The sequence below is a fragment of the Euprymna scolopes genome, chromosome 29, assembly GCF_053919585.1.
Source record: "Euprymna scolopes isolate OS-2025 chromosome 29, ASM5391958v1, whole genome shotgun sequence".
Classification (NCBI taxonomy): Eukaryota; Metazoa; Mollusca; class Cephalopoda; order Sepiida; family Sepiolidae; genus Euprymna; species Euprymna scolopes.
In genome coordinates, this window is record NC_136510.1 from 92,746,197 (window position 1) to 92,771,544 (window position 25,348).

The 25,348-nt window shown below is 34.8% G+C and overlaps 1 protein-coding gene across 5 annotated transcripts in view; it reads right to left on the minus strand.

Moving 5' to 3' along the window:
- LOC145252782 (E3 ubiquitin-protein ligase PDZRN3-like) overlaps nucleotides 1-25,348 on the minus strand; it is a 596,515-nt gene that overhangs the window by 435,445 nt on the left and 135,722 nt on the right. For 2 of the 5 annotated variants that reach the window (XM_080112720.1, XM_080112717.1), the window contains exon 1: nucleotides 22,311-22,617. The exons of the other annotated variants lie outside the window; for them this stretch is intronic. In XM_080112720.1, the coding sequence (XP_079968846.1) occupies nucleotides 22,311-22,322 (12 nt within the window). In that variant the 5' untranslated portion in view covers nucleotides 22,323-22,617. Of the gene's footprint in view, nucleotides 1-22,310; nucleotides 22,618-25,348 lie in introns of those variants that run through there. 5 annotated transcript variants of the gene reach the window in all.

Here is a 25,348-nt window from a genome sequence, read left to right on the forward strand (position 1 = left end):
TAGAAAGCCATTCTTAACATGTAGAGACGAGGATGTTTTGTAATTATTCTGTACTTTCACTTAGCAATTTAATAATAACAAAAAAAGATATTGTAAAAATTTAATTTAACTTAAAAATATCATTTTTTAAAAACTGCACGGTAACATAAGTGCTTACCCCCCAATTTTAACTAAGCAAAAAAGAATAATATAGCATCATTAAAGTTACCGAACCTAGAGTTGAACCGACTTTTACTGAAGCTGAAAGTTTTATGGGAATATCAAACTCACAAGCGGTCCCAGTCGCTTGCATATCTCCATTAGGAGATATGACAATACCAGATTTTAGCACTATTTGCAAAGAGGTGTCAACGTCCTCCTGCATACAGCGCCTGGTAATCCCAAATGATTACCAATTTGGTATTGACCAGGTGTAAAATTGCTTAACTTCGGTGTTCTAACGAGAACTGGTGTGTCAACGTGATTATACAGTCAAGGTTTCGCGTCTTATTATTTTATTTATCTGCTCTCTAGAAAGTTAGACACAAGGACGAGTATGGGGTTGATGAAAGTTTCTGTGGGACTAACTCAATTCGAACTTGATATCCCGTCCCAGGTTTTCAGTTTGTGTCATTAACCACTTACCCACAGGCACCTCCTCGTCTTATGCAGTCAATGATCTAAAATTTGTGTAGTGAGCACATGTTTCTAATAGGAGTTCTAAAAATGCAATGGCTTTATTGAACAAAACACTAACCCTAAGTCCGAAGTGATGATCACTAACCCTAAGTTCTGGATGGCTGCTAAGAAAGAAAAAAAAAAGCCGTAAAACTATAAAGCAATAAACACAGCATAAAATTATGTTTGTTTATGTTTATATTCGTTCAGTACAAATATTTTGCTTTTAATTCGTTAAATAAAATCGAATTTAATCATTAAAAATATATTCTTCATTAAAATTATGTTGCGGCCATTTTTTTTTTTTTTTTTTTTTTTTTAATTTCGTGTGGCACCAATGTACAAGATTTCGTATGGCAGCCATCTTAAAAAAAGTTGCAGGAGTTATAAAATTGAAAGTGTGGCTATTTAGGATAAGAATTCCGCCCACACTACGTCGTACCCCATACGCAGACCCCACAATTTTAATGAATCATCATTATGCCAGATCAAACATAACCATTCCTGCGTCTCGATACTTCTATCATTATATGTGATCAGTTTTCTATAATAGTCAACCATATAGGAACCTATTCGTGACCAGACACACACACAGACGTTCAGCTTCATATTATATATATTATATATATAATGTCATCCACATACAGTACTGTTTCGCTTTTTTACAGCTCATCAGCGCGGCTAGACAGGAAACTGGCTCAAGCCAGGATCGAAACCGACCGCCCAAATGACAATCAAGGTTTCTCATTACGCTATACGGCTGGTGCTGTGTGGGTAATGAATTAACGATGTTTTTGACACACACACATTATATATATATATATATATATATATATATATATATATATATACAATATTTTCCAATTTTACAAATAGAATAATGCTGTAAATTTACAGCAAGTATAAATATTAGTAATTTATAGGACAATGGTACTTATGCACTTATGTTACACGCTGAAATAATCATGTGATTATTAAATAAGCCATTTTTAACAGAGAAAAAAGGGTGAGTTTAATTATTCTGTACATTCAGATTAGCCCACAAACATGACCACTTAACAGTAGAGGTCGTGCTGTTAAACCCCCCCTCTCCCCCCCTCTCTCTCTCTCTCTCTCTCTCTCTCACACACACACACACACACACACACGTTTTATATAAAATTTCAAATTGATTACATATAATATTTGTGGCATTGTGGCACAAACAAAGGAAGTTTTTCAAAAATTGCTGAAACAAATCCCTAGCAGTATATCACGTAAAAAAAATACACGCTGGAAAGCGGCAGCGGGCGACTGCAATAAGCGGAGGCTTACAATGTCCAGTGGCTTCAAGATCTTCCAAAAATTAGATGGTTAGTTTGACGTAAGTTAAGCGAAGAAATAGAAATTAAAAAGTCGGAATATGTGATACCAGTAGGGGGTGGAGGCTTTGCCCGGTCGTAAAATACGCTTACATATGATATTTTAATTTATCCCGATTTCGTGTATATTATTATAGTCAATTTTTTGACGAAACGTTTTGATGACGTCTTTTTTCGGTGTCGAAATTACTTCGAGTTTCTTTCTCACACAATTACAAAAATAATCATTATTATTATATTGATATTCAAAAACGAAGCTGCATCAAAGCGTAACGTACGAACTAACTAAGACAGAAACAAGCAGAATATTGTATAGACTTATGTTGGGTTTCTAATGTTTATATATATATATATATATATATATATATATATATATATATATATATACCGGTAAAATATAGATAATAATGTCGATTTTATTCATTTGAAAATTGCACCATTTTGTGGTCTTAATTTCTATTTTATATATGATTAATAATTTTCTGTTTTTGTGCAATCTATATAATCTATAAAACTGAGAATGCGTGTGTGTTAGGACACTTCTCAACCTATACACTCAACGAATTTTTAATCTACAGATTTGAAATTTGGTATATAGGGTATTCAGATACATGGAAAACTTCATAATCGGTTTTCATCTGGAAAAAGGGCTGCTAAGAAGTTCAAATTTAAAAAATTGGTAATTGGGGGTCATCGGATTTTTATCTGTTTTTCAACTGTTTCACGAATGCGCATGCGTGAATCGTTCAGGTGATAGATTCTTTATATTAAGGATAAGTACGTTTGGAAACAATTTTTCAAGAACTTGACAAACTAGTCTAATTGTTATCGTACTTGACTCGCTGTCCTCTAGGTTTTGGTTTCGATCTTAGTTAGAGTATTTTTTTTTTACTTACAAGAAGTGAATTGTTCATACAAAAAAAACCCTATTTATTCGCATGTACATGTATCAGTTTCTTTTCGTTTTAAAAAGAAATTTAACGTTACGTTTAATACCTACGATATTTCTGTTTATAACGAACTAGCGGGGGTACCCGGCGTTGCCCGAGTGTTTGTTTCCGGGACGGGGGGGGGAGTTTTTAAAGAATGTTATGGTAGGTAAGTAGGAAGGATCAAACCCGGAGTCATGAGTAAAAGTAGGAAAATAAAGTGTGAAAAAAAAAACCATCTGCAACGTTAACAGTTCGGCCACCAAGAAAAGTACATTCCAGTTGTTTAGGAGAAAAAAAAAACCAAAAAAAAAAACGACTACGGTAGGTCGGCGCGAACGTGAAAATATAATGTGAATTGTCCAGCACGCTAACCACTACGCCACAGAGCACTGTAGCTTAGTTTAGTGATTTTAAATAACTTCACATGAAAGAACTACGAAGCCAAACCGGTGTTCTCTTCTCAACTGTTCCTTGTGAACGATCCCCAAACGGTGTTAAGTGGTGGCAGGGGGAGGAGGAATTTATTAGAGAGAAAATATTTTACCACTTCCATTGATCTTAACCGATTTTGGCCGTGACTTCTCAGCAGAAAAAGTATAGAAATCTAAGATTATCGAGGAATTTGAGAAATAATAAGCCTATAACACACCTCAGATATTGTTCTGCCGTTTGTGCATATTATATTTGCATGAAATATCTTGATTTTTAATCCTATTAAAGTCAAAATCAGACGGGAAAAAATGAGTTCATTTTATTTATATAGAAGAGAAGAAATAAGAAATATGCATTAATTTAAACCTAATATCTATGCGAATTTCACGACCGAGCAACGCTGGGCGGCCTGCTAGTAATAATATATTAGTATAATTATATTCGGTTGATAATTAAACTAGTTAAAAATATTAGAAAAAAAAGAAGAAATATTCCAATTAATAAAAAGCGTTTGACTTGATTATTACTTAAATTATCGAAAACCAATTATCTGACTAAAAAAGACGGTCAAAAAATACAATCGGGATGTTTTAAAGGGTCAACACTGTTTAGTAATTTCCGATTTCAGATACGGCGTCCAGTATTAAGTGGACATTTTCTATTTCCTTATTACAACTTTAAAGCATGTAAGCAATGGTCATGATGGTTTCAATGAGTTAACAGTCATCGTTTACTCATTGTACTAAAGCTGAATTAATCAACGTTTGTTTCTCTATGGTTTTCTTTCTGCATATTATAATCATGCAAGCTACATGCTAAACATTATGCGGTTTAAAGATTGAGTTATGTTTAACAAATAAATAAATCTATATATCTATAAAAGTGAACGTGTCTGTATGTGTGTCTGTGTACATTTCCGTACGCAATAACTCTGTCAATTTTTAATCTACAGACTAGAAATTTGATATACGGGGTACTGAGATTTGGGAAAATCGATATGATCGGGTGTCGGCCAGAAATTGCGCTGTTAAGGGGTCAAAGTTCAACGATTTGACATTTAAGAACTCTACCAAACTCCTCCGCCAATTTTGGGTCTAAACACTTGACATTTTAGATATTGGTTCCTTGGACATGGATCTAATTTAATAAATTAATTTGAGACCAAAACAATAAATATTAAGGGGTTATAATCGGGGTTAAAATTAAAAAAAAAAATACCGTTTTTTTTTTTTTGCTCAGCATACACCTTCAAATACCCGGGCAACGCCGGGCATCCATTGCTAGTAAATAAATAAAATAAGATAAAAAATGAAGCGTGCGTGGTCTCCTGTGAGTTCACAGTAAATGAGACATAAAAATGACTAAGTTAAGCATTTGCCCCCCCCTTTTAGCCCCAAAAGACCCCAGGAGACATCAAATCTTAGTGAAAATGAACAAACGGTGCAGTTTTAGGCCTTAACATATTTGAATTTGAGTTCAGCACCATGCAAAACTGCTAAATAGACATACACAGAAATTTTTGGACAAATATGGTAAAATAGTCCCAAAATGGAGTATTTTTAATAGCCCTAAAAAGCCCCTGTGGCACACCCAAGAGTTATCGCGAAGTATAGACAAGCAAAATTATACAGAACTCTGTTAGTCACAACTTTTCAGAAATTTTTATAAAACTGTAAGCACTTGTGCCCCCTCGACGTAAATACCCCCGACAAACCCGACAAGCAGCTAAATCCCACCCCTTCACAGTAGAGATCCCAAGATGTAAGAGAGCCTTCTACTCCAGTAGTTTCTTCCCCAGGACAGCTAGACTTTGGAATTCCCTTCCGGGTCCCTACTTCCCCAACTGTGCTGACATGCAGAAGTTCAAGTGTAACGTGAACCGACATCTTGCTGCCCAACTCCCTACACATTACCCCTGATGCCTATTTCCCTGACAGTAGCCCCTACAGCAAAGTGGCAATGTGCCTTGTTTGGAGTGAAAATGTAATTAAAAAAAAAATCGAAGGAATCAATTTTTTTTTAATAAGCCCAAAAGTGTCAATTTTAGCCATTTTAACCCGAAAGGCATTCGGGGGGGGGGGTTAACCGGAGTTTTCCCGAAAAATCCGTTCTGTTACGTTTTTACTCATATCATGTTTAATGTTTGTGCAAAATTAAAAAAATTCCAAGGCGTAGTTATTGAGAAATGTGCGGACAGACGAATGTACGAACGGACAATGGTAAATTTACAGGTCTACCTTCCTTTTGTCGAGAGATCGATAAAGCTTCCATTTTAATTCTTCTGATTAGAGAGTTAATTACAATATACGGTTAAATAAATAGTCTTAATTTCTATCACTTTTACCCTCTCTCACTATGACACCACGTTCTTATTTTATACAGCATCTATAACTCTCGCCTAGTTAATTAAAAAGCGAGGTTAATAATAAAATGCAGAATAAAAATGGTTGGAATAGTCAATTATATATATATATATATATAGGGTGACAAAAAAAACGGGCCCAAACTAATTAATAACGTGTACACGGTGCCCGTTTTTTTTTGGGGGGGAGGGTCACCCTATATATATATATATATATATATATACTTGTTTATTGTTATATAAACATGCTCACATCCCGCTGCTACAAATAGCCACTTGTTTCAATCAAACAACAGATATCATCAGGCAGCGACTTGACTATTCAAAAGTTCAATGAATATATATAATAAACGATGACCAGAATTACTAATATTTAACTTGAAGACGTAGAGAAAAAGAGAAGGGGGAGATATATTAAATTCTCTCCCACTGCAAGGACTTAGACACCAGGCTCGGAAAGTGGGATTGAGAAGTCAGCGCCTCAGACCTGCAAAAAGTGCCTTAGCAGCCCATCGGCACTCCCGGGCTAGGGCGCCTCAGGTGATTACCAATAAACTAACTCCTTATCAAAGAGAGAAGGAATAGCCTCGGAGGGTTGATCTCCTAGAACTACACAGAACTTAACTACCACCGCAAAATTAAGTGGGCCGGAACATTATAGGGATGCTCTCATCTCTGTTGATTTTTTTTTTTTTTGGGGGGGGGGTCCAGGATAAAAATCCCTAGACGAAAAGAGAAGGGAAATATTGCAAGCAGAATGATTTTGTCATTTTATAAATCAAGCACTCTTTTGTCAATTATTCAAACACTAACTCAATGGGCCGCATTTTTTTCCCTTGTCCTTTTTCTAATATATAAAGTTACCCAAAGTCAAATCCAAATAGCAATCTGCTTGATAAATTATTGGTACCCCAGTTAGGAAACATTAAAATTAGCTGTCTCAACGCATTTGTAAGATTTGTTTTGTGTTCGCGTAGTAGTAGTAGTAGTAGTAGTAGTAGGAAGAGGAGAGAAGTATTTTATATCAGTGAAATAATTATTGTAAACACTTCATTATATATGAGTATAGATACACGTTGCTTCTGTTATATCGATACTTGATTTGAACTAGCCTTTCATTTTTTCTTTTTTTTTCACTATATAATTTCGTATTCCGACTTCATTCCATTATATTAATGGATGCGTCAGTAGTCGTGGTACTGCTGGTCGTCATCGTCCTCGTTTAGTAGTAGTACGGTATTTTGTGTCAAAATGCAATACCAATTGTTAACACTTCATTTTATACGCATATGAACCCATATAATATAACATCGATCCTTGATTCGGATTAGCCTTTTATTCGTTGTATTTCTTTCGACTGTGTTATTCTTAATCCACTGAATTATATTAATTTATATGTTAAGGTATTGGTGCACCCATTCGGAAATAAAATTCGTGTTGAAACGCATTTATTAGATTCATTTTTGTGCATGTGTGTGTCTGTGTGACAGTAGTGGTAGTAGAAGACTCGTTTATGTCAAAATACAATACCTATTGTAAACATTTTATTGTATACGCTTATGGACACAGGTTGTCGTTTCCCCGCTGTTAGAAGGGAGACGGTGTCTACATTCGTTACTTGCTGTGACCGAGGGAGAAGGCCGGAAATAAAATAAAATCGGAATGCTTGACTGGGTTTTTTTTTTGCGAAAGGGAGGGAGGACATGCGAAACGCGCGAAAACCTGTCCTAAATCTACCCATCGCTTTTTTTTTTTTTTTTTTTTACACTCAGTTGGTTTAAATTAAGAGATCCTCAAACATTGTTTTATTACGGCCACGCCCTTCTCCAGTAAAAACTGCATGCGTTTCCACACCCGAATCATATTTTCAATATGATACAAATAAAGATTAGCAAAAAAAAAAAAAAAAAAAAAAAAAAGAGCAAAAGGAGACAGCAGAAACCGGCATGCGTAACAAGGACGAATATGATCATAGCTGTAACCGTAAACGAAATAAACGGGGAAATAACTGATCTAGTGTAGCAAATAAAGTCTGTCTAATTCTCGAGTTTTATCCTACATACTTACATGCTACAAAACCAATATTAGATTCTACCATTTATCTACACTAGCGGGACCTGCGGAAATTCCACATGGGGAATCTTTCATATGTAATATATTGATGTTGGCATTCTGTATATATTCAGCGTAAATAGAAACGCCCTGATATTACTGTAGCTCTTTTGTTAAAACTGCAAAAGTATTTATTTAAGCTAGCAGAGACACCCGGCATAACTCGATCGTAAAATACGCTTAAATATGATATTTTAATTTATGTATAGAGTCATTTTTCTATAGATTCTTATCTATATATATATATATAAAAGCGAAGATGTATGTATGTATGTGTGTTTGTATGTCTGCTAAAACCTTTCGACAGACTGAACAAAAATTCACAAATTTGGTCTCATATGAAAGCGCTATCCTTCGCCCGACAAATATCGAAAAATTGGCCAAAAACGTTAATTCTTACACCCTGAAATCAGCACTTTCCTACAGGGGATGGGGTCAGCAAAAACCGTCCTCTCATGACGAGATCGGTTCTACGCATGCGTCAGACGACGTCATAACCTGATTTAGTTTAAATATTTGAAGAACTGGCACAATTTCATGTCCGTCGCGGTAACTCAGTTGGTTAGAGCGTTGGGTCATTATATAAACGTTTTGGGTTCGAATCGTGGTGTGAGATGTCTATTTTTTTTTTTTTTTCGATTTTTAAAATTTTAATATTGAAGCAGGATTATTTAAGCCATTTTTCACGCAACGTTCGTTTTTTTTCTGGTTTTTTTTTTTACTTCGCTTATTCTTAGGTTTCATTAACACCCCCGCTCACACACACACAAAAACACCCGGGTATCCACCGATTTTTTAAATTTTAATATCAAAACAGGCTTATTTAAGCCATTTTTCACGTGTTTTTTTTTTTTTTTTTGGGGGGGGGTATTTTTCAGATTTTTTTAAAGCAGTTTTAACGTTCGTTTTTCTGTTTTCTTTTTTGTTTTTGTTTTTCCTATTTTTACATTTAACATTCAACGAACGATGTTAAATGTAAAAATCGGAAAAACTTGCCTTACGTTAGTTTTTTTTGTGTGTTTTTTATTTTTTAAAGTTTTAATATTTACTTCGCTTATTCTTATGTTTTGATTACCCCCCCCCCACCGCCCGGGTACCCCCCCACCCCGCTTTATTTTTCAGATAAGCTTTAACGTTCGTTTTTCTGTTTTCTTTTTGTTTTTTTTACTTCGCTTATTCTTATGTTTTCATTAACAACCCCACCCCCGCCCGAGCACACACACCTCCAAACACTCGGGCAACGTCGCCCCCCTGCTAGTATTTTATAAAGTTGTAATTCCCAAAATAAACAAAATATATCCATATAACTTGGGTGCATCAGCATTAATCAAAATCGAAACCAAAACTCGAGTTCCTTCAGCTATAATAGAAATCGAAATCAAAACTTATGAAGAATTCTGGGTAAAATTATTTATTACAAGAAATGGAAGGTCATAACTATTAAACGACAGTCACTCGAAAGAAAAAAGATGTAAGCGTTACACACAAAATAACACACACGCTATCATATTGAAATATTTATATAATATTCTGATTGTTACTTCTTTACTCCGTACGTTACACTTTGAAAAAAAAAAAAAAAAAAAAAAGCCAAATATAATTTTTCACTGCCAAGATGCTTTCAATAATTAAAAAAAAAAGGCCAAATTTACGAAATTTGGTTTTTAAAAGGCCAATCTTGCAACGTGAACAAAAATATCAGAATTACCTCCCTTTTCATGCAGCCTCGTTTTCGATGATTATTATTATTATTATTATTATTGTTGTTGTTGTTGTTGTTGTTGTAATTGTGTTAGAATTAATTTGTTGTAATTTCGTCGTGTGATCGTTCGTCACTGATAAAAGTCAGCGAAGCGTTACGTAGAAACGGGAAGATTCGAAAGAAACAGGGCAAAATAAGAAGAACATTGTCTTCCAAGAGGTTATGGACTGAAGATGAAAATTTTTGATTGTTTCTTAAAATGTGCTTTTATTATTTGCTTTGAACTATGTAGCACAATATTAATTTCTTCTTGGCACATCTCCAAATTCATCCTCGAGCACTGGATGCGTTCTCGCTTCTGGAATGGTGTGAGCAACCTGGGAATCCATCTGACAGACACCTTATGCATATGCAAATGGTTATGAATGATAGTTTCCACAGACCCTGTACTAATCTTGACATCTGGGGCTATTTGCCTAATAGTAATGCGCCGATTTTCCAAAATGGTAGCCTCAACTTCACGGACAGATGCCTCATCAATGGCAGAAGAGGTGACCAGGTCTGGGAGCTGTTTCCACAGACTTCCGGTCATGTTTGAATTCACGATGCCAGCGTTTTACAAGGTCATATGATGGGGCATTATCACCATAAGTTTATTTCATTTCATTAAAAGTCTACTGTAGTGTGCGTCCTTTCAATTATAAAAACCGGATCACTGCTCGACATTCAACAGGCTCCATTTCACACCTGACTCAGTTCAAACACCTGTAAAACAGAAACCACAATAAGTTCAGAGCTGTAATTTGTCACATAACCCTTAGAGATATAAACCATTGCACATGCAAAATTTCAGCTAGATCAGACAACTGGAAGTGGATCAAGGGCATTACTTATTGCACGCCCCTCGTAGTATTTATTAATTTATCTCATTTGGGGCAGTTATATATTTAAAATACAATTGATACTATTTTTAATAGAAATGTTGATAAACTCACATTTGCTGCGTGTTATTAGGTTTTCCGTTAAAAAATCGAATATTTTTGCGCTCTCAAGAAAAATAGCAGCTTTATAAAAACATATTTTCTGATTAAATATATTTCTCATTCCGTAGAATGGTCCTGCTAGTCAATAATAATAATAATAATAATAATAAAGAAAACAGAATGACAGAGGAGGGAGAGCACTACCCAGACTTCCACTTGAAGGATATGGAGAATAGTGCAATTTTGAGGAAGCTTATTACGATTTTAATATCAGAGACGGCTAACGGTTGCTGCCAGCGAGAAATATACAAGGAACTTTATACGTGTGTTTCTGAGTTCGTCCGCATATAGAATTCACATAAATGTACCTTATGCGTCTGGGAGTGTTCTTAGAGAGGTTTTATAACGGAATGCCTCCGATGATTATCGAAAATCGATAATCGAAAAAAAAACCCATTAAAAATGAAACAGTCCGATTTTGATCAAAGTTGTCACTTTTAAACAGTCTAACATCAAAAGTACATTTGAGACCGTACTGGGCCCCCAGATTGAAAGAGCAATCAATCGATTTGATTTAAAAGAAAAAAAAACGCAATTTCGCTTATAATAAAATAGGGGAGGGGTGGAACATTCGTTGATCATTATTAAATCCTTGGCAACGTTGAGTCCCCTTGCTTATATGTATATATATATATATATATATATATATATATATATATATATATATATATGTGTGTGTGTGTGTGTGTGTATACGCATATATATATATATATATATACACAGATATATATACATATATATACACACAGATATATATACATATATATGGATATATATATATACACAGATATATATATGTATATACACATATATACACAGATATATATGCATATATATACACACAGATATATATATATATATATATACATATATATACACACACATATATATACACATATATACACACACATATATATATACACACACATATATACACACACACATATATACACATATATATACACACACATATATATATACACACACATATATATACATATATATACACACATATATATACACACACACATATATATACATATATATAGACATATATATATATATACATATACATATACATACACATATATATACACACATATATAAATATATATACATACACACATATATACACACACATATAAATATATATACATACACACATATATACACACACATATAAATATATATACATACACACATATATATACATATATATACATACACACATGTATATATACATATATACACACACATGTATATACATATATATACACACACATGTATATATACATATATATACACACACATATGATGATTGCAACGTCTTGTCAGACGAGTGCCACTCCCTCAGACATTAAAAATCCATGAGCCCAAATGTCTGAGGGTGTATCTATACAAAGATGATGTTACAGAGTCTTAGTTTTGTACGACACCTAAGTCTCTCTCTCGGTTCAAAATGTTGAGATCCAGCAACAAGCAAGAACAAGATAGCCAGCAAAAAATTAAACTGCAGACCAGCTTAATGCGGGTACTGGTCTTCCGCTTTATGGTTTTTTAAATCAGAGATTTGCTTCTCCTAGAAAGGTTGCCTTCACCACGGCTTACGGGAGCCCTCTCTACCCCAATACACATATACACACACACACGCACAAATATACACGGTGCTAGTTGGCCGTTGACCCAGAAAAAGAGTTCATTCACACACATATATATACATATATACACACATATATATATACACACACAGACATTATATAGATATATATATATATATATATATATATATATATATATATATATATATATATATATAAGCAAGGGGACTCAACGTTGCCAAGGATTTAATAATGATCAACGAATGTTCCAGTTCCACCCCTTCCCTATTTTATTATAAGCGAAATATATACACAGATAGATATATATATACACACAGATATATATATATATACACAGATATATATATATATATACACAGATATATATATATATATACACAGATATATATATATATACACAGATATATATATATATATACACAGATATATATATATACACACAGATATATATATATATACACAGATATATATATATATATACACAGATATATATATATATATACACAGATATATATATATATATATAATTATTTTTTTACTATACACAGATATATATATACACAGATATATACACACACACCCATATATATACACACACACATATATATGTGTGTGTGTGTGTGTGTGTGTGTGTGTGTGTGTGTGTGTGTGTGTGTGTGTGTGTGTGTGTCTATAGAAGTGAAGTGGCATTAATCTTGCAAAGAACGATGGTGGAAAAGCGATAAAAAACTTAAAAAAAAAAAAAATAGGAAGAGAAAAAAAGCAAAAGGATTTTAAAAAAAAAGAAGAAAAACGAAAACAAAAACAAAGAAAAAACATAAAAGAAAGAAATTAAAAACCCCAAAAACACCAACAAAAAAGAGAAAAAAAAAAAGGTAGATCGAAAAAGAATGACATTTGTATTTATCCTGTTGACCTTTAACGCCAGTATTATCCCCTTCCCCTCATCTCCCTGGTCCTCACTCTTCGCGACATGAAATGTTTTAGCCAGACTCTTGCGAGAACGCGAACACACACACACACACGTACGTACACAGAGATTGCTTAATAGGATTCGATTTGATCGCTTGTAACCGACGCACGTAATTAAAATCGCTATCAATCTGTTACTGAGATAAATCTAATCGCTCGTATACAACTTACTGTTATACGTACATACTCGAATTCAAAAGACAAAAGTTTGAATTAAATAAGAGCGTGTGCCTCACGATGGCTACAAATCATAAAATGTTTGTTAGACATTCGCCCATGATATGTCTATATGAATAAAACGTGCGCGCGCATAGTGCTTAATTATGAATAGAGCTATTATATAAACACTGTAAAGACCGTCTGGATTTTTACCCCGTGGATACAAACCTTACCAGAATTATTATATCTATATATCTATAAAAGTGAGAATATGTGTGTGTGTGAGAGAGTGATAGATAGATAGATAGATAGATAGATAGAGAGAGAGAGAGAGAGAGAGAGAGAGAGAGAGAGGATAATTCTCAACCAATATACTTAAGGAATTCTTAATCTACAGACTTGAATCTTGGTGTATAAGGTATTCAGACACGTGGAAAACTTTTTAATGTGTTTTCATCGGGGGGTGGAGGCTGCTAAGGGGTCAACATTGGAAAATTGGTACGTGGGGAGTGATCAGATTTTTATCCGTTTGTCAACTGTTTCACGAATGCGCATGCGTGAATCGTTAACATGACAGATTACTTATGTTAAGAATAAGTAGATTTAAAAACACGATCATCGAAAAAATCTGATTTAAAAAAAGGAAGTCCGATTTTTACCAAAGTTAACACTTTTATACAACCTAACATCACAGGAGCATTTGGGAAGTTTCATCACCGCAAAAGCAGAAAGTCCCACCGTATAAAGTCATCAGTAGGTTCTTTTATAAAACAGGAGCGCGTTCGAATTTAATGTTTCCTTTTAGACTACAATTAAACGATTATATTTGACTTTTGTATTTTGAACTTAAATTCAAGGTATTATACAAAAATAATTCGATAAAATCTATAGTTGGTTCTTTGATAAGCCAGGGGCGCGATCGAAATGAATGTTTGTGTTTAGAGCACAATTATCTTTTGCATTTTAAACTTTAAGTCAATACATAATGTACAGATAATTTTATAAAATCAACAATAGATTCTCTACAGTGCAATGTAGACTACAATGTATTGACGACAAAGTCACTGCAAGGAAGCATGTGAAGCTTCCTCCCTTTACTAGAGCGGGTAATCGTTCGATTTGATTAAAAAATGGGCGATTTAACTAATTTCGATAATGATAAAAGTATGGGAAGAGTGAATATTTGTTGATCTTCAATCAATCCCGGACCACGTCGGGTCTCCCTGCTAGTGCTTAATATATTTTAACTCGATATGCTCTCTTATTTATAAATATTTAACAAAAATAAAATAAAACACTATTTATCACCTGTATGCAATTGTTCGGCGCGTTATTATGGACAGGCTACTAAACTGTGGTTTTACCGGAAAACGACAGAAAGATCTGGGAAAGACGTACTTTGAGGTGTGTGTGTGTGGGGGGGGGTAAGTATGAATACTAAAGCACGTCTTAACATATAGATCATTAAATACACTGGACCAAGTCAGATAGGAACATTGGCAACTAGAGGTAACATCTCAGGTTTACTTACCAAATGAATTAAGCCAAACGTAAGGTTGAATGTATGGGCCGAATCATAACCAGCACATATATTTGAGGATACATCCACAGCAATCAGTCATATAGTGCTTTTGTTGCTGCGGGGTTGAGCTATGGTTCTGTTCGCTCTAAAGAGGCCCATTCTTCCAGGCTTTATCTTCTCTCTGTAAGAGACTTCCCTACAGAGGAATGCTGACAGGGCTGTTCAGGTATGTTGTCTTCTTTTTTTTTTTTTTTTTTTTTTTTTTTGTAAACCAGAGTGCATTTCCTCTAATATGCTAGGTTTTCAAAACATCTGATATATATATTTTTTTTTTTTTACTAACAGGTAACTACTTATCAAAACTTAAGGCCTCTCGAGGGTAAGGGCTTATGAGTGTCAGGTAAACTGTGAGACAACACTTTGATGATCGATTATGGCGGAAGTCGAATAGGATTTAATTATAATGACTTATTTACATTAGATGTGAAATCGATCCTGTTGTAGTTAGCTGTGAAGCAACCTCTCAGTATTGGTTTCCATAGACAAACAGTTCTAGGAAAGAAACTTTGCTCATGGAATTTTCGTTTAGCTTTAAGTAGAGATAGAGAGTAAAGTAAATTATTGACAGTCGTTGTAGGTAGACGAGGATTTGTGAATGTTTTGCACGGTGGGCGGGGTATAGATTGAAGTTCAGTCGAGCACCTGCCATAAAAATAACGAGAGATACGAGATAGACCCGCAACGACTCTTCTATGGGAAAGAGGAAGTAATGAGGGGAAAAGGTAATCATCCACTAGATTTCAAAGACGGTTTTGTACCTAACATGGTGTAGAGAAGGTAGATCTAATATATAAAAGGCTATATGCCTATTTGTCTGTCTGTCTGTCACCATATTTTTAAACTATCTCTTCCCAAACTAAAAGTCGCAGAGCGGCGCTAGGGGCCCGCAAATGATTGATTTTTTTATGGACCGTTCTTTTATGAGCTTTAGCTGGTTAAAATAGTTTTTAAGGTTTCAAAAATTGACCAAAATAGAAAAAAAAAATCGTTATACATTTTGTACATTCATCTTAGTTTATTTTTAATTAGTTCATATGCGTATCACGTTATTACAGTGGTAACGTCACCAGCTTTGAATGCTACAGTTTTGTTTTCGGTTTCGATTCTAGCTGATGGCACCCAAATATTTTTTTCTTTTTTTTTTTTACTTTTGAAATCACGACTCTATAATAATATATACGAAATCTGAACAAATTAAAATATTACATGTAAGCGTAATTTACGTCTGCCCCCCCCCTTCCGCTAGTGAGCAATAAATTAGTTATATCTTTCATTCGGTTTCATGGAAATATTGGAAACTAAGTCCGCAGAGCTAAAGATACCGAATGTAACCAATTCTTCAATCGTTTTTTTTTAATGTTGTATTTTGCCTTTTTTTTTTTTTTTTTTTTTTTTTTTTTTACAAAAGAAAGATTTAAACACGCCGTATAATTAAAAAAAAACAAGTGAAAGAGAAAGGGCAAAAAAAAAAAAGAAACAAATAGAAACGTTCTTTTTTTCTTCTTAATTTATAATTCAGTCAATTTTTTTATTTTATATTTCATTTATATTTATTCATTTATTTATTTTTATATTTTAATTTATATTATCTATATATCAATAAGATAGCGTGTGTGTTATTTCTTGTGTAATGCTTACATCTTTTTCTTCCGAGTGACTGTCGTTTAATTGTTATGACCTTTCATTTCTTGTAATAAATAATGTTACCAAGAATTCTTCATAAGTTTTGGTTTCGGTTTCGATTATAGCGGAAAGAACACAAGTTAGATACACATATATTTTTTCTTCATAAGTTTTGATTACGGGTTCGATTCAAGCTGATGCACCCAATTCAGATGAATATATTTTTTTATTTTTGAAATCACAATTTTATAAAATATAAGAATCGATAGAAAATTGACTACCATACGAAATGTGCAAGAATTAAAATATCATATTTAAACGTAACTTACCATCGAGCTACGCCGGGCGTCCCTGCTAGCTTAGATAAATACTTTTTGCAGTGTTATCTAAAAAACTACAATAATATCAGGGCGTCTCCATTTACGCTACACATGGACAGAATGCCAACATCAATATATTACATATGAAAGAGTTCCCTGTGGAATTTCCACAGGTCCCGTTATTTCATCTTTAATTTGTATTTAATTTTATAACTATTTCATAACTTCATTAATAATTCAGTTTATATTTCATTTGTATTTGAGGTATTTCCGCATCACAGGGACGTCGATAACTATAAGGGGCGATAACTCCAATTTATTCCTCGTAAAATAACACGGCAAATAAATAAAGATAATGTTCTTCTCCGAACACAAAACTATTTTAAAATCAAAGCATAAAAATGTATGAACGATAAAAACATTTATTGAAAAGTCTGCGTAAAGAAAGTATAATTTTAATTAAACATTTTTTAAATTAAAGCAACATGGGATTTTTTTTTTGAAACATTTTTTTAATTTAAGTTAAATTGTCACTGTGATAAAATATAGTTTTAATTTTTTTTTGGGGGGGGGCACCTGTTGATGGGTCAACAATATATTAGTTAGAATTTTTAAATTAACAAACAATTTGAATGAAGAGAAGCGCCACCTGGCGACAGTTTAGTGAAACGCCCCCTCCCCACACACACACATATACAAAAACTGGCCGCCGTCTGTGTAATGCAGAAGTGCTCAACTTTGATTTGTTTATATTTTTTTATTATTTGGTGGTAGCAGGGATAATATATAAAAAAAGGAATTAACCGAATTAAAACCGAATTCGTAATGTACCTTCGCTAAAAATATTTCTGCCATTTTTTTTTCAATCTCGATTTTTGGGGAGGTAAAATATTAAGTCCCCCCGCTCCCAGGCGAGACGGCGATTCGTTCTTTTTTTTTTTTTAACAGAATAACCGAATTCCGAATGCTAATCATAAGCTGCATCCATTCAATCAGTGCGCTTAACAATGAGAATCTTATAAACTTATTTCAAATAAAAGCCTGACAGACCAACATAATCTATTAATTTCAATAAAAGCAAAGTTTGTAGCGTTCCAATCTGAAACGTTAATGCGTGGACATCGTCAGTCGGATATGAAATGGCTAAAAAAACAAAACAAACAAAAAAACTAACATTAATGTACAAATATATATATATATATATATATATATATATATATATATATATATATGTTTGCTCATGCGTAGAAGAAGATTAAGTTGACTTACGTTAGGCAAGTTATAATTTATTTCAATTTTGACCGCTTAGTACTTAATGTGACCGGGTTAAGACCTATAAAAAACCGGTCCACAAAAATGCAATCATTTAAGCCGATTCGCGCCAGTTTGCGACCTTCCGTTTTGAAGGAGGCACACTTTGGAAAAAAAAAAAAAAATGGAGACAGACAGACGGACGGCGGACGGACGGACAGACAGACACATTGAGTTTTATAAATAAGATAATTGCAAGAACGGCAATAGCAGGTCGTAATTTGATGAAATTTAGAAACAATTAAAAAAAAAAAAAAACACGAAATCTGATGAATCTCGGGGTCAGGTGGATTCGATTTCCTCTCAAGCAAGCAATTTCGAAAAAAATAACAAATTCAAAAGTCGTTCTCAACCACATCTTTATCTTTCTCAACAAATCTAATTTTAGTGACGTTAGTTTTTTGACATTTTTCCAGGGTGGTGTCACCTTCTTTCTACTATACAGCGCCCGGTATTCCCAAAACAGTCACTCATCAGGTAATGACCAAGTTTAAACTTGCTTAACTTCAATGAACCACCGAGAACAGGTGAATCAACGCCATTACGCCGAGCACAGCTCGTTTAATAACTTGTATTTATTATTTAAATCTTCATGGCGTTAGGCACAAGGTGTTAAGGTGAAAATCTCGAACACTAGGATAAGTGCATTATGGCCTACAAAAAATGCTTGAGACACCCCGTCGATATTCTCTGGAAGAAGCGGCTCTGACGATTAGCGATACAACTAATCCATTTTCAAAAAATAGATAAAGACTGAGAAAGTGGACCCCCCCCCCGGAAGCTGAACAGTCATACCTTCATCCGACAGCAATGAAATCGCAGTCAAACTGATTGTAAAGGACAATATGACTGGTACGAAGATCGTTTAATAATTTATGCACTCCCTTCTAATCTTCACCATTGTATCTGTCGGGCTGAGTTTTCATTCGGAGTCATCCCAGTACAGTAGAACCCTGGGATACGGCATTAATCCGTTTCGGGGTTGGAATTGTTAGGTGAAATCGCCGTATGGCGGGACCTAAGCAAAATTTTATACAGTACATATTAAAAATTAGTAACAAAATACAATGCAGGATATAATACACATGTATATAATCAAATAACTTTATAAATAACACCGTAAGACAGGGCAAATACCGTAACCAGGGGCCGGAAAAAGCATCGTATTCCACATCGTAATCTGAAAAACCGTATTCTAGGGCCACCATCTCGGGGTTCTACTGTAGGTCCACCCTCCCAAGTCTTGCCTCTCGTCTGTCAGGTTGAGTAAGTTTATTACCTACTACATGAGCCATCCCTACCGGGAACCGCCGACGAGGTTGTCTAGCCAATTTTTTAAAGGTTATGGACGCTGATTTGACTTTCCCCAACTTTCTGACCTTGTGTCACATTTTACTGCGGCGGAAATGAAGTAAATAACCTCTTCATTTCCAAAAGAGGTATAACATTCTCCATTAGTCCTTTCTGTTATTTTCAGGATGAAGCCGGAAAATACGGTATGGCACTTACGTGGTCATGCAGAGGATGGAGCGTCAGACATGCTAGATTTAAAGTAACCAAAATCATAAAATGGAACCTTTTGAATCTGAGATACCGAAGCTCCTGATTATTTTTTGTTTGGTTCCACCAATGAGCAGCAGCAGCAGCAGCAGCAGCAACAACATTCAGGTAAGAGATACAAAGTGTGTGTGTATATATATATATATATATATATATATATATATATATATATATATATATATATATAAAGAAAAGGCCTCGTCGCGAATTCGCTATGAAATGGGTTAGCGTTGCGCCCGTCATAATTGTCAGACTTCGAAACGCGCGCACCACCCAAAATGCATAAAAGGTGAGCCTGGGAAAAGAATGGTTGGCGCGAGAAACTTCTGGGATTGTTCAGAAATCAATGTAGTTGGTGGGCTTTCAGGATGAGGGGAACCGAAGGGAAGGGAAAGTGTGGGAGATGATGTTTCCTTTCATTTTCTGTTAATCGGTATTGCGACTAAAAGGTACACCTCGTGGGAACGCACAAAAAAAAATGCAAGAAGAACGAAAAGAAAGAGAAAGAAAAAAAAAGAAAAGAAATACAAAGAGAGGAGAAGGAGAAGAAAAAAGGAAAGGAAAGAAAAACAAGAAAAATTAGGATAAGAGAGAGATGGGGGAGAAAAACGGGGAAAAGGATAAAAGAACGAAAAGGAAAAAGGAAAGGGGGAAGAAAAGGTAGATGGGAAGAGGGAAGGAAAAGGAGGACGAGAACAAAGAAAAGAGACAAGGAAGAGAAAGGAAAGGAGAATGAAAAGCAGGAGGAAGAGGAGGAGGAAAAGAAAAAGCAAGCAGAGAAGGTGGAAGGAAAGTTAGGAAAAAGGGAAAAGTAATGGAAAAGGATTAAAAAGGAAAAAATTGGATGAGAAGGAAAACGAGAAGACGAAAGAGGAAAAGAGATAGAACAAAAAGAATAAGGATGAAAAGGAGGGGGATGATGAAGAAAGAGAAAAAGGAATAAAGAAGAAAATGCGAGTAAAAAGCACAAAAAAGAAAACAAAGAAAAAGAAAAGAAAATAAAGACAACAAAAGGGAAGAAAAAGAAAAAAATGGAAATTTTGTTTCCACGTGTTTTACGGCGTACCATCTATTTGAATTATTTAATGTAAAACACACACACACACAATACACATGGTGTAAACGTTTTATCGTATGCTATTAATTAAACACAAGTTGCTAGTTAGTAAAAACAAATGGAAGCACGTGTGGGTTTATACATTTTCCAAAGTTATTACCGTGAAAATTCAACATTGTGAACCCGACAGCCAAAAAATGGAGAGGATTTGGGGGGAAGAGAAGAGGGGTAAGGGTGGGAGAGACGGGGGGGGGGCAAAGAAGAAGAAGAAGAGGATACAGAAGAAGAGGATACAGAAGAAGAGGAAGTGAAGAAGGAAAAGAAAGGAGGAAGAAGAAAAAAGGAAAGTGAAGAAAGAAAAAAACAAAAAGGAGAAAAAGGAAAGAGAAATAGAAAAAAAGAAAAAAGAAAGAAAAAAGAGAAAAGGAAAGAGAAGAAAAATGAAGAGAAAAATTATGATAAAAAAATGAAAAGCGATGGAGCGGATGCGAAGAGGGAGAGGAGAAAGAAAAAGGGAGAAGGGAAACAGTTGAGAACAAGAGGAAGGAAAAGAATAGGAAGTACGAAGACGGAGAAGGAGGAGGATAGGGAAATAAAAAGACTGAAAAGTTTTCTCATATATATATATATATATATATATATATATATATATATATATATATATATATAGAGAGAGAGAGAGAGAGAGAGAGAGATGTGTATTAAATAAATGAGATTTTCCCGTAATTCTTGAAAGAAATTTGTGGTAAGGAAAAAAGAAAGAAAAATCGAAGGTTTCGTTTAATTGGGACTTGCATTTTTTTAAATTTTGATTTTAAAAAATGCATAAGAGGTGAGCTTGGGAAAAGTTGATTAATCCTATAAAATTAAGCGGTCCAGCTTGATAGCAAACCAAGCGTTCGACGAGAGAGAGAGAGAGAGAGAGAGAGAGAGAGAGAGAGAGAGAGAGAGAGGGAGCGAGCATATACCCCCCCACACACACACCAAAGTGATTATTATTATTATTATTATTATTAATGGATTCTGGAGGGAGGTGAGGTGCGATTAGGGTTTTAGGGACTCGAAGACAGTGGAGTCTTTTTTTTTTTTTTTTGGCGGTTTATGAGAAGTAAGAGTTTGAGAGTTACATCCACCTTGCTCCAAATTCTAAACAAAATTTGAATGTTCGGTTTTCATCAGGATATCAACCACCTGCTCCCCCCCCCCCACAAATAAAGTAAATAACTCGAATGAGACCACAGTGTAGTACCTGTTCTGATGCTACACTTAACTTAATTTGTCCTCAGTTTATGTAGGGAAGCCCTTTTATACTAAGGCAACTTTTGTTTTGCTTACCTCTAGAGTTTCCCTTTTTGGGTAGCTGATTCACCCCTCCCCCTTCTCCTTGTGTCACATTTTGTTCTCTTTGGAAAGCAGATAAATACCAATAAGACACATATGCAGACAAACATTCTTAAACCCCTCTCTTTCCCCTAAAAAGAAGCAAATAAAATCAAGGTTTCCTACCTGATAAAACATTATCCAATCATTAAAACCGGTTTGAAAGTAAAAACAAAAGAAAAGTTAAAGAAAATATCTTCATATAATAAATCCGATGTGTGTGTTTGCTTTTTTTAAAATTCTTATATTTTGTTATATATGTGTGTGTGTGTGTGTGTGTGTGTGTGTATGTATGTATGTATGTATGTATGTATAATCCAATAACGTCTTTTTTTTAAGTCAAGAAACTCCTAGATCCGTTTGGACGAAGAGACAGGAGGAGAAGAAGAAGAGGGAGCGACGCTGTCGTAGGTCGTCGTCAGCGATCATAACTCCAAACTTGATTCCAACTCCGTAACCCGGGATTAAGCTGGCCAGGTTGAAAGCGCTTCAGCGTCCACGACCATGCCGCTTTCCGACGACGACGACGACGATGACGACAACGACATCGACAGCGGTGGTGAAGGTGATGGCGACAAGAACGAGAACTGCGACAATGGGGACTACTCATGCGAGCAACAAGTGTTTCTCACCTGTGAGAAGGCCGGCGTATCAACTATCAGCCGGCTGCTACTAAAATCAGTTTAGCGATATAGAAGGTCCGCCAGTAAGAGGAGAAAGAAAAAAAAAAAAGCTCAGCCAAGCGAACGTAATTATGGTCCGTGCGTGTAACGTACGCGTAGATACGGTAAAAATCTTATTGTAAAACTAGCGGGGAATCGGAGTGGTGGTGGTGGGGGGGGGGCGGAGAGTGGCGCCCGGCGTTGCCCGATTTGTTTAAATATATTTCAATTCATGCAGATTTCGTATTTATTATAACAGAGCCAATTATTTATGGAATATCATATTGTACCTAATACTGATTTAAAAAGTTTTTTTAAAAAAATGATTTGGTTACCATCAGCTAGAATCGAAACTAAAACATTTCGCGCCCTGACGGTGCCTTCTATCATTTGAGCTATCAACAGATAGATAAAAAAAAAAAAAAAATTAAAATTAAGCCATTTCAAGTTATGAATGAATATGCGCTTACACAGAATTTATAGTTTTTGTCGGCAAGTTGGAATTAACATTTTACGGCGATTCTACGCTATTGAGACGAAATTTTGGAAATCATAAAACTGAATTTTACATGAAAACAATAGTATCTACGTATTCTTTGTATTTTAAAGATGATTATATCCAAAAATTACGAAAATCGATTAGGTAGAAAATTAATTATTAAAGAAAATAAAAAAGAATAGAATTTGATGAAAACGATCGTAAGACACAGAATTCAAAAAAAGAGGGGAGGGGTAATGTTCTGTTTTGATTTAAACAATATGGCGACAATTTTTCACCTGCTAACACGAATAAAATTGCTTTGTTTAATGATTTTCCGTTTCGCTTAAAATAAGATGGCCGCAATTTTTCTCCTAACACGATTAAAGTTGCTTTATTTTATATATAATCTAATAATATTAAGGAAATTTCGACTGCATAATTTAGAAGCTAACATTGTAACTAGTTTGAATTGTTCCCCGCCCAAATCAGTTGAAACCATTGTTATTTATCTGAAAATTTCATTTATCGATACAAAATCTCGTTCCAATTCTGTAGAAGCCCCCATTTTGCATTTCAACTAACCGACATATTTCTGTACTCATTTTTCATCCATCCAAACAAAGATTTGCACATTCTTAAGCCATCCTTGGTGTATGATTACTATTTCCTGTTAATTTCAGTGTTATGCAACCAGTAGTTTATGAGTTTATCGGTTAAATATTTGTACACAGGCAGACATAAATAGATGTATTGTTTTATTTATATAGAAGAAGAAGAATGGCCAGAAATGAAGCAACGTTGTGCCTGCTCAGCACTTGGATAGCTAACCGTCTGTTGAATATCAGTTGCCTAAAGGTTAAAACTGGAATAGCAATTCACAGACGAGTCTATCTCTGCTCTATCGCAATTTTCATGGCAGGTGCTCGACTCAGCTTTAATCTATCGTCCCCTCCCCTTTAAAACATTTACGGCAAACACCCGCTTAGCTACAACCACTGCCAAATGTACTTAAAACTAAACGAAAACGAAAAATTCCATGAGCAAAGCTTCTTTCCTACAGACGCCTAACTGCGGAACACAATACCGCGAATCCACTCCCCAGCTGACTACAACATGGCTGTTTTCAAATCCCACATAAAGTCATCATTGAGCCATCCTCGTAAGTTATCAATTTCTACGTGAATCAAGTTCGTTTCACAAAAACTCACATTCACTTCGGATGTTGGCAACGTTTACCTGGTTCCTTCCGTGAGTACCCGATGACTTTCTAGAAATAATTCTTACGAGAACAGGGAGACCAATAACAACAATAGAATCTTTGTATCTGTACGGTGATGGTGTTGAGGCAGGAGGTACTCCGCCAGTGAATGCAGGCGTTATCCATTAGGACAAATTTTGTATCTACTGAATGCTCTTTCTATTTTTGGTGTGTGTGTGTGGGGTGTCGGTGAGCGGGGAAATGGCTGAGTTCTACAGTATAAACTAATCTTGTGTCTAACTTTGCCGTAATGGTAAATTAGATGACTGATAGTTGTGTTTTTTTTTCTGTTTGTAAAAGCAGATGGGAACAGGGTGGCTGAAAATAAAGTAATCATTACTACTACTACTACTACTACTACTACTACTACTACTACTAATAATAATAATAATAACTAGCGGGACCTGTGGAAATTCCACAGGAGACTCATTCATATGTAATATATTGGTGTTGGCATTCTGTAGATGTTCAGCGTGAAAGGAGACGCTCTGATATTATTGCAGTTCTTTTGTTAAAACTGCAAAAATATTTATCTAAGCTAGCACAAACGCCCGGCAAATAAAGTACGCTTAAATATGATCATTTAATTCTTGCAGATTTCGTATATATTATTATAGAGTTAATGTTCTATCGATTTTCATATATTAGAAAGTTGCGATTTCAAAAATAAACAAAATATATCCATATGACTTCTGTATAACTGGCGTGCCATCAGCTATAATCGAAATCGAAACCAAAACTTATGAAGAATCCTTGGTAAAAT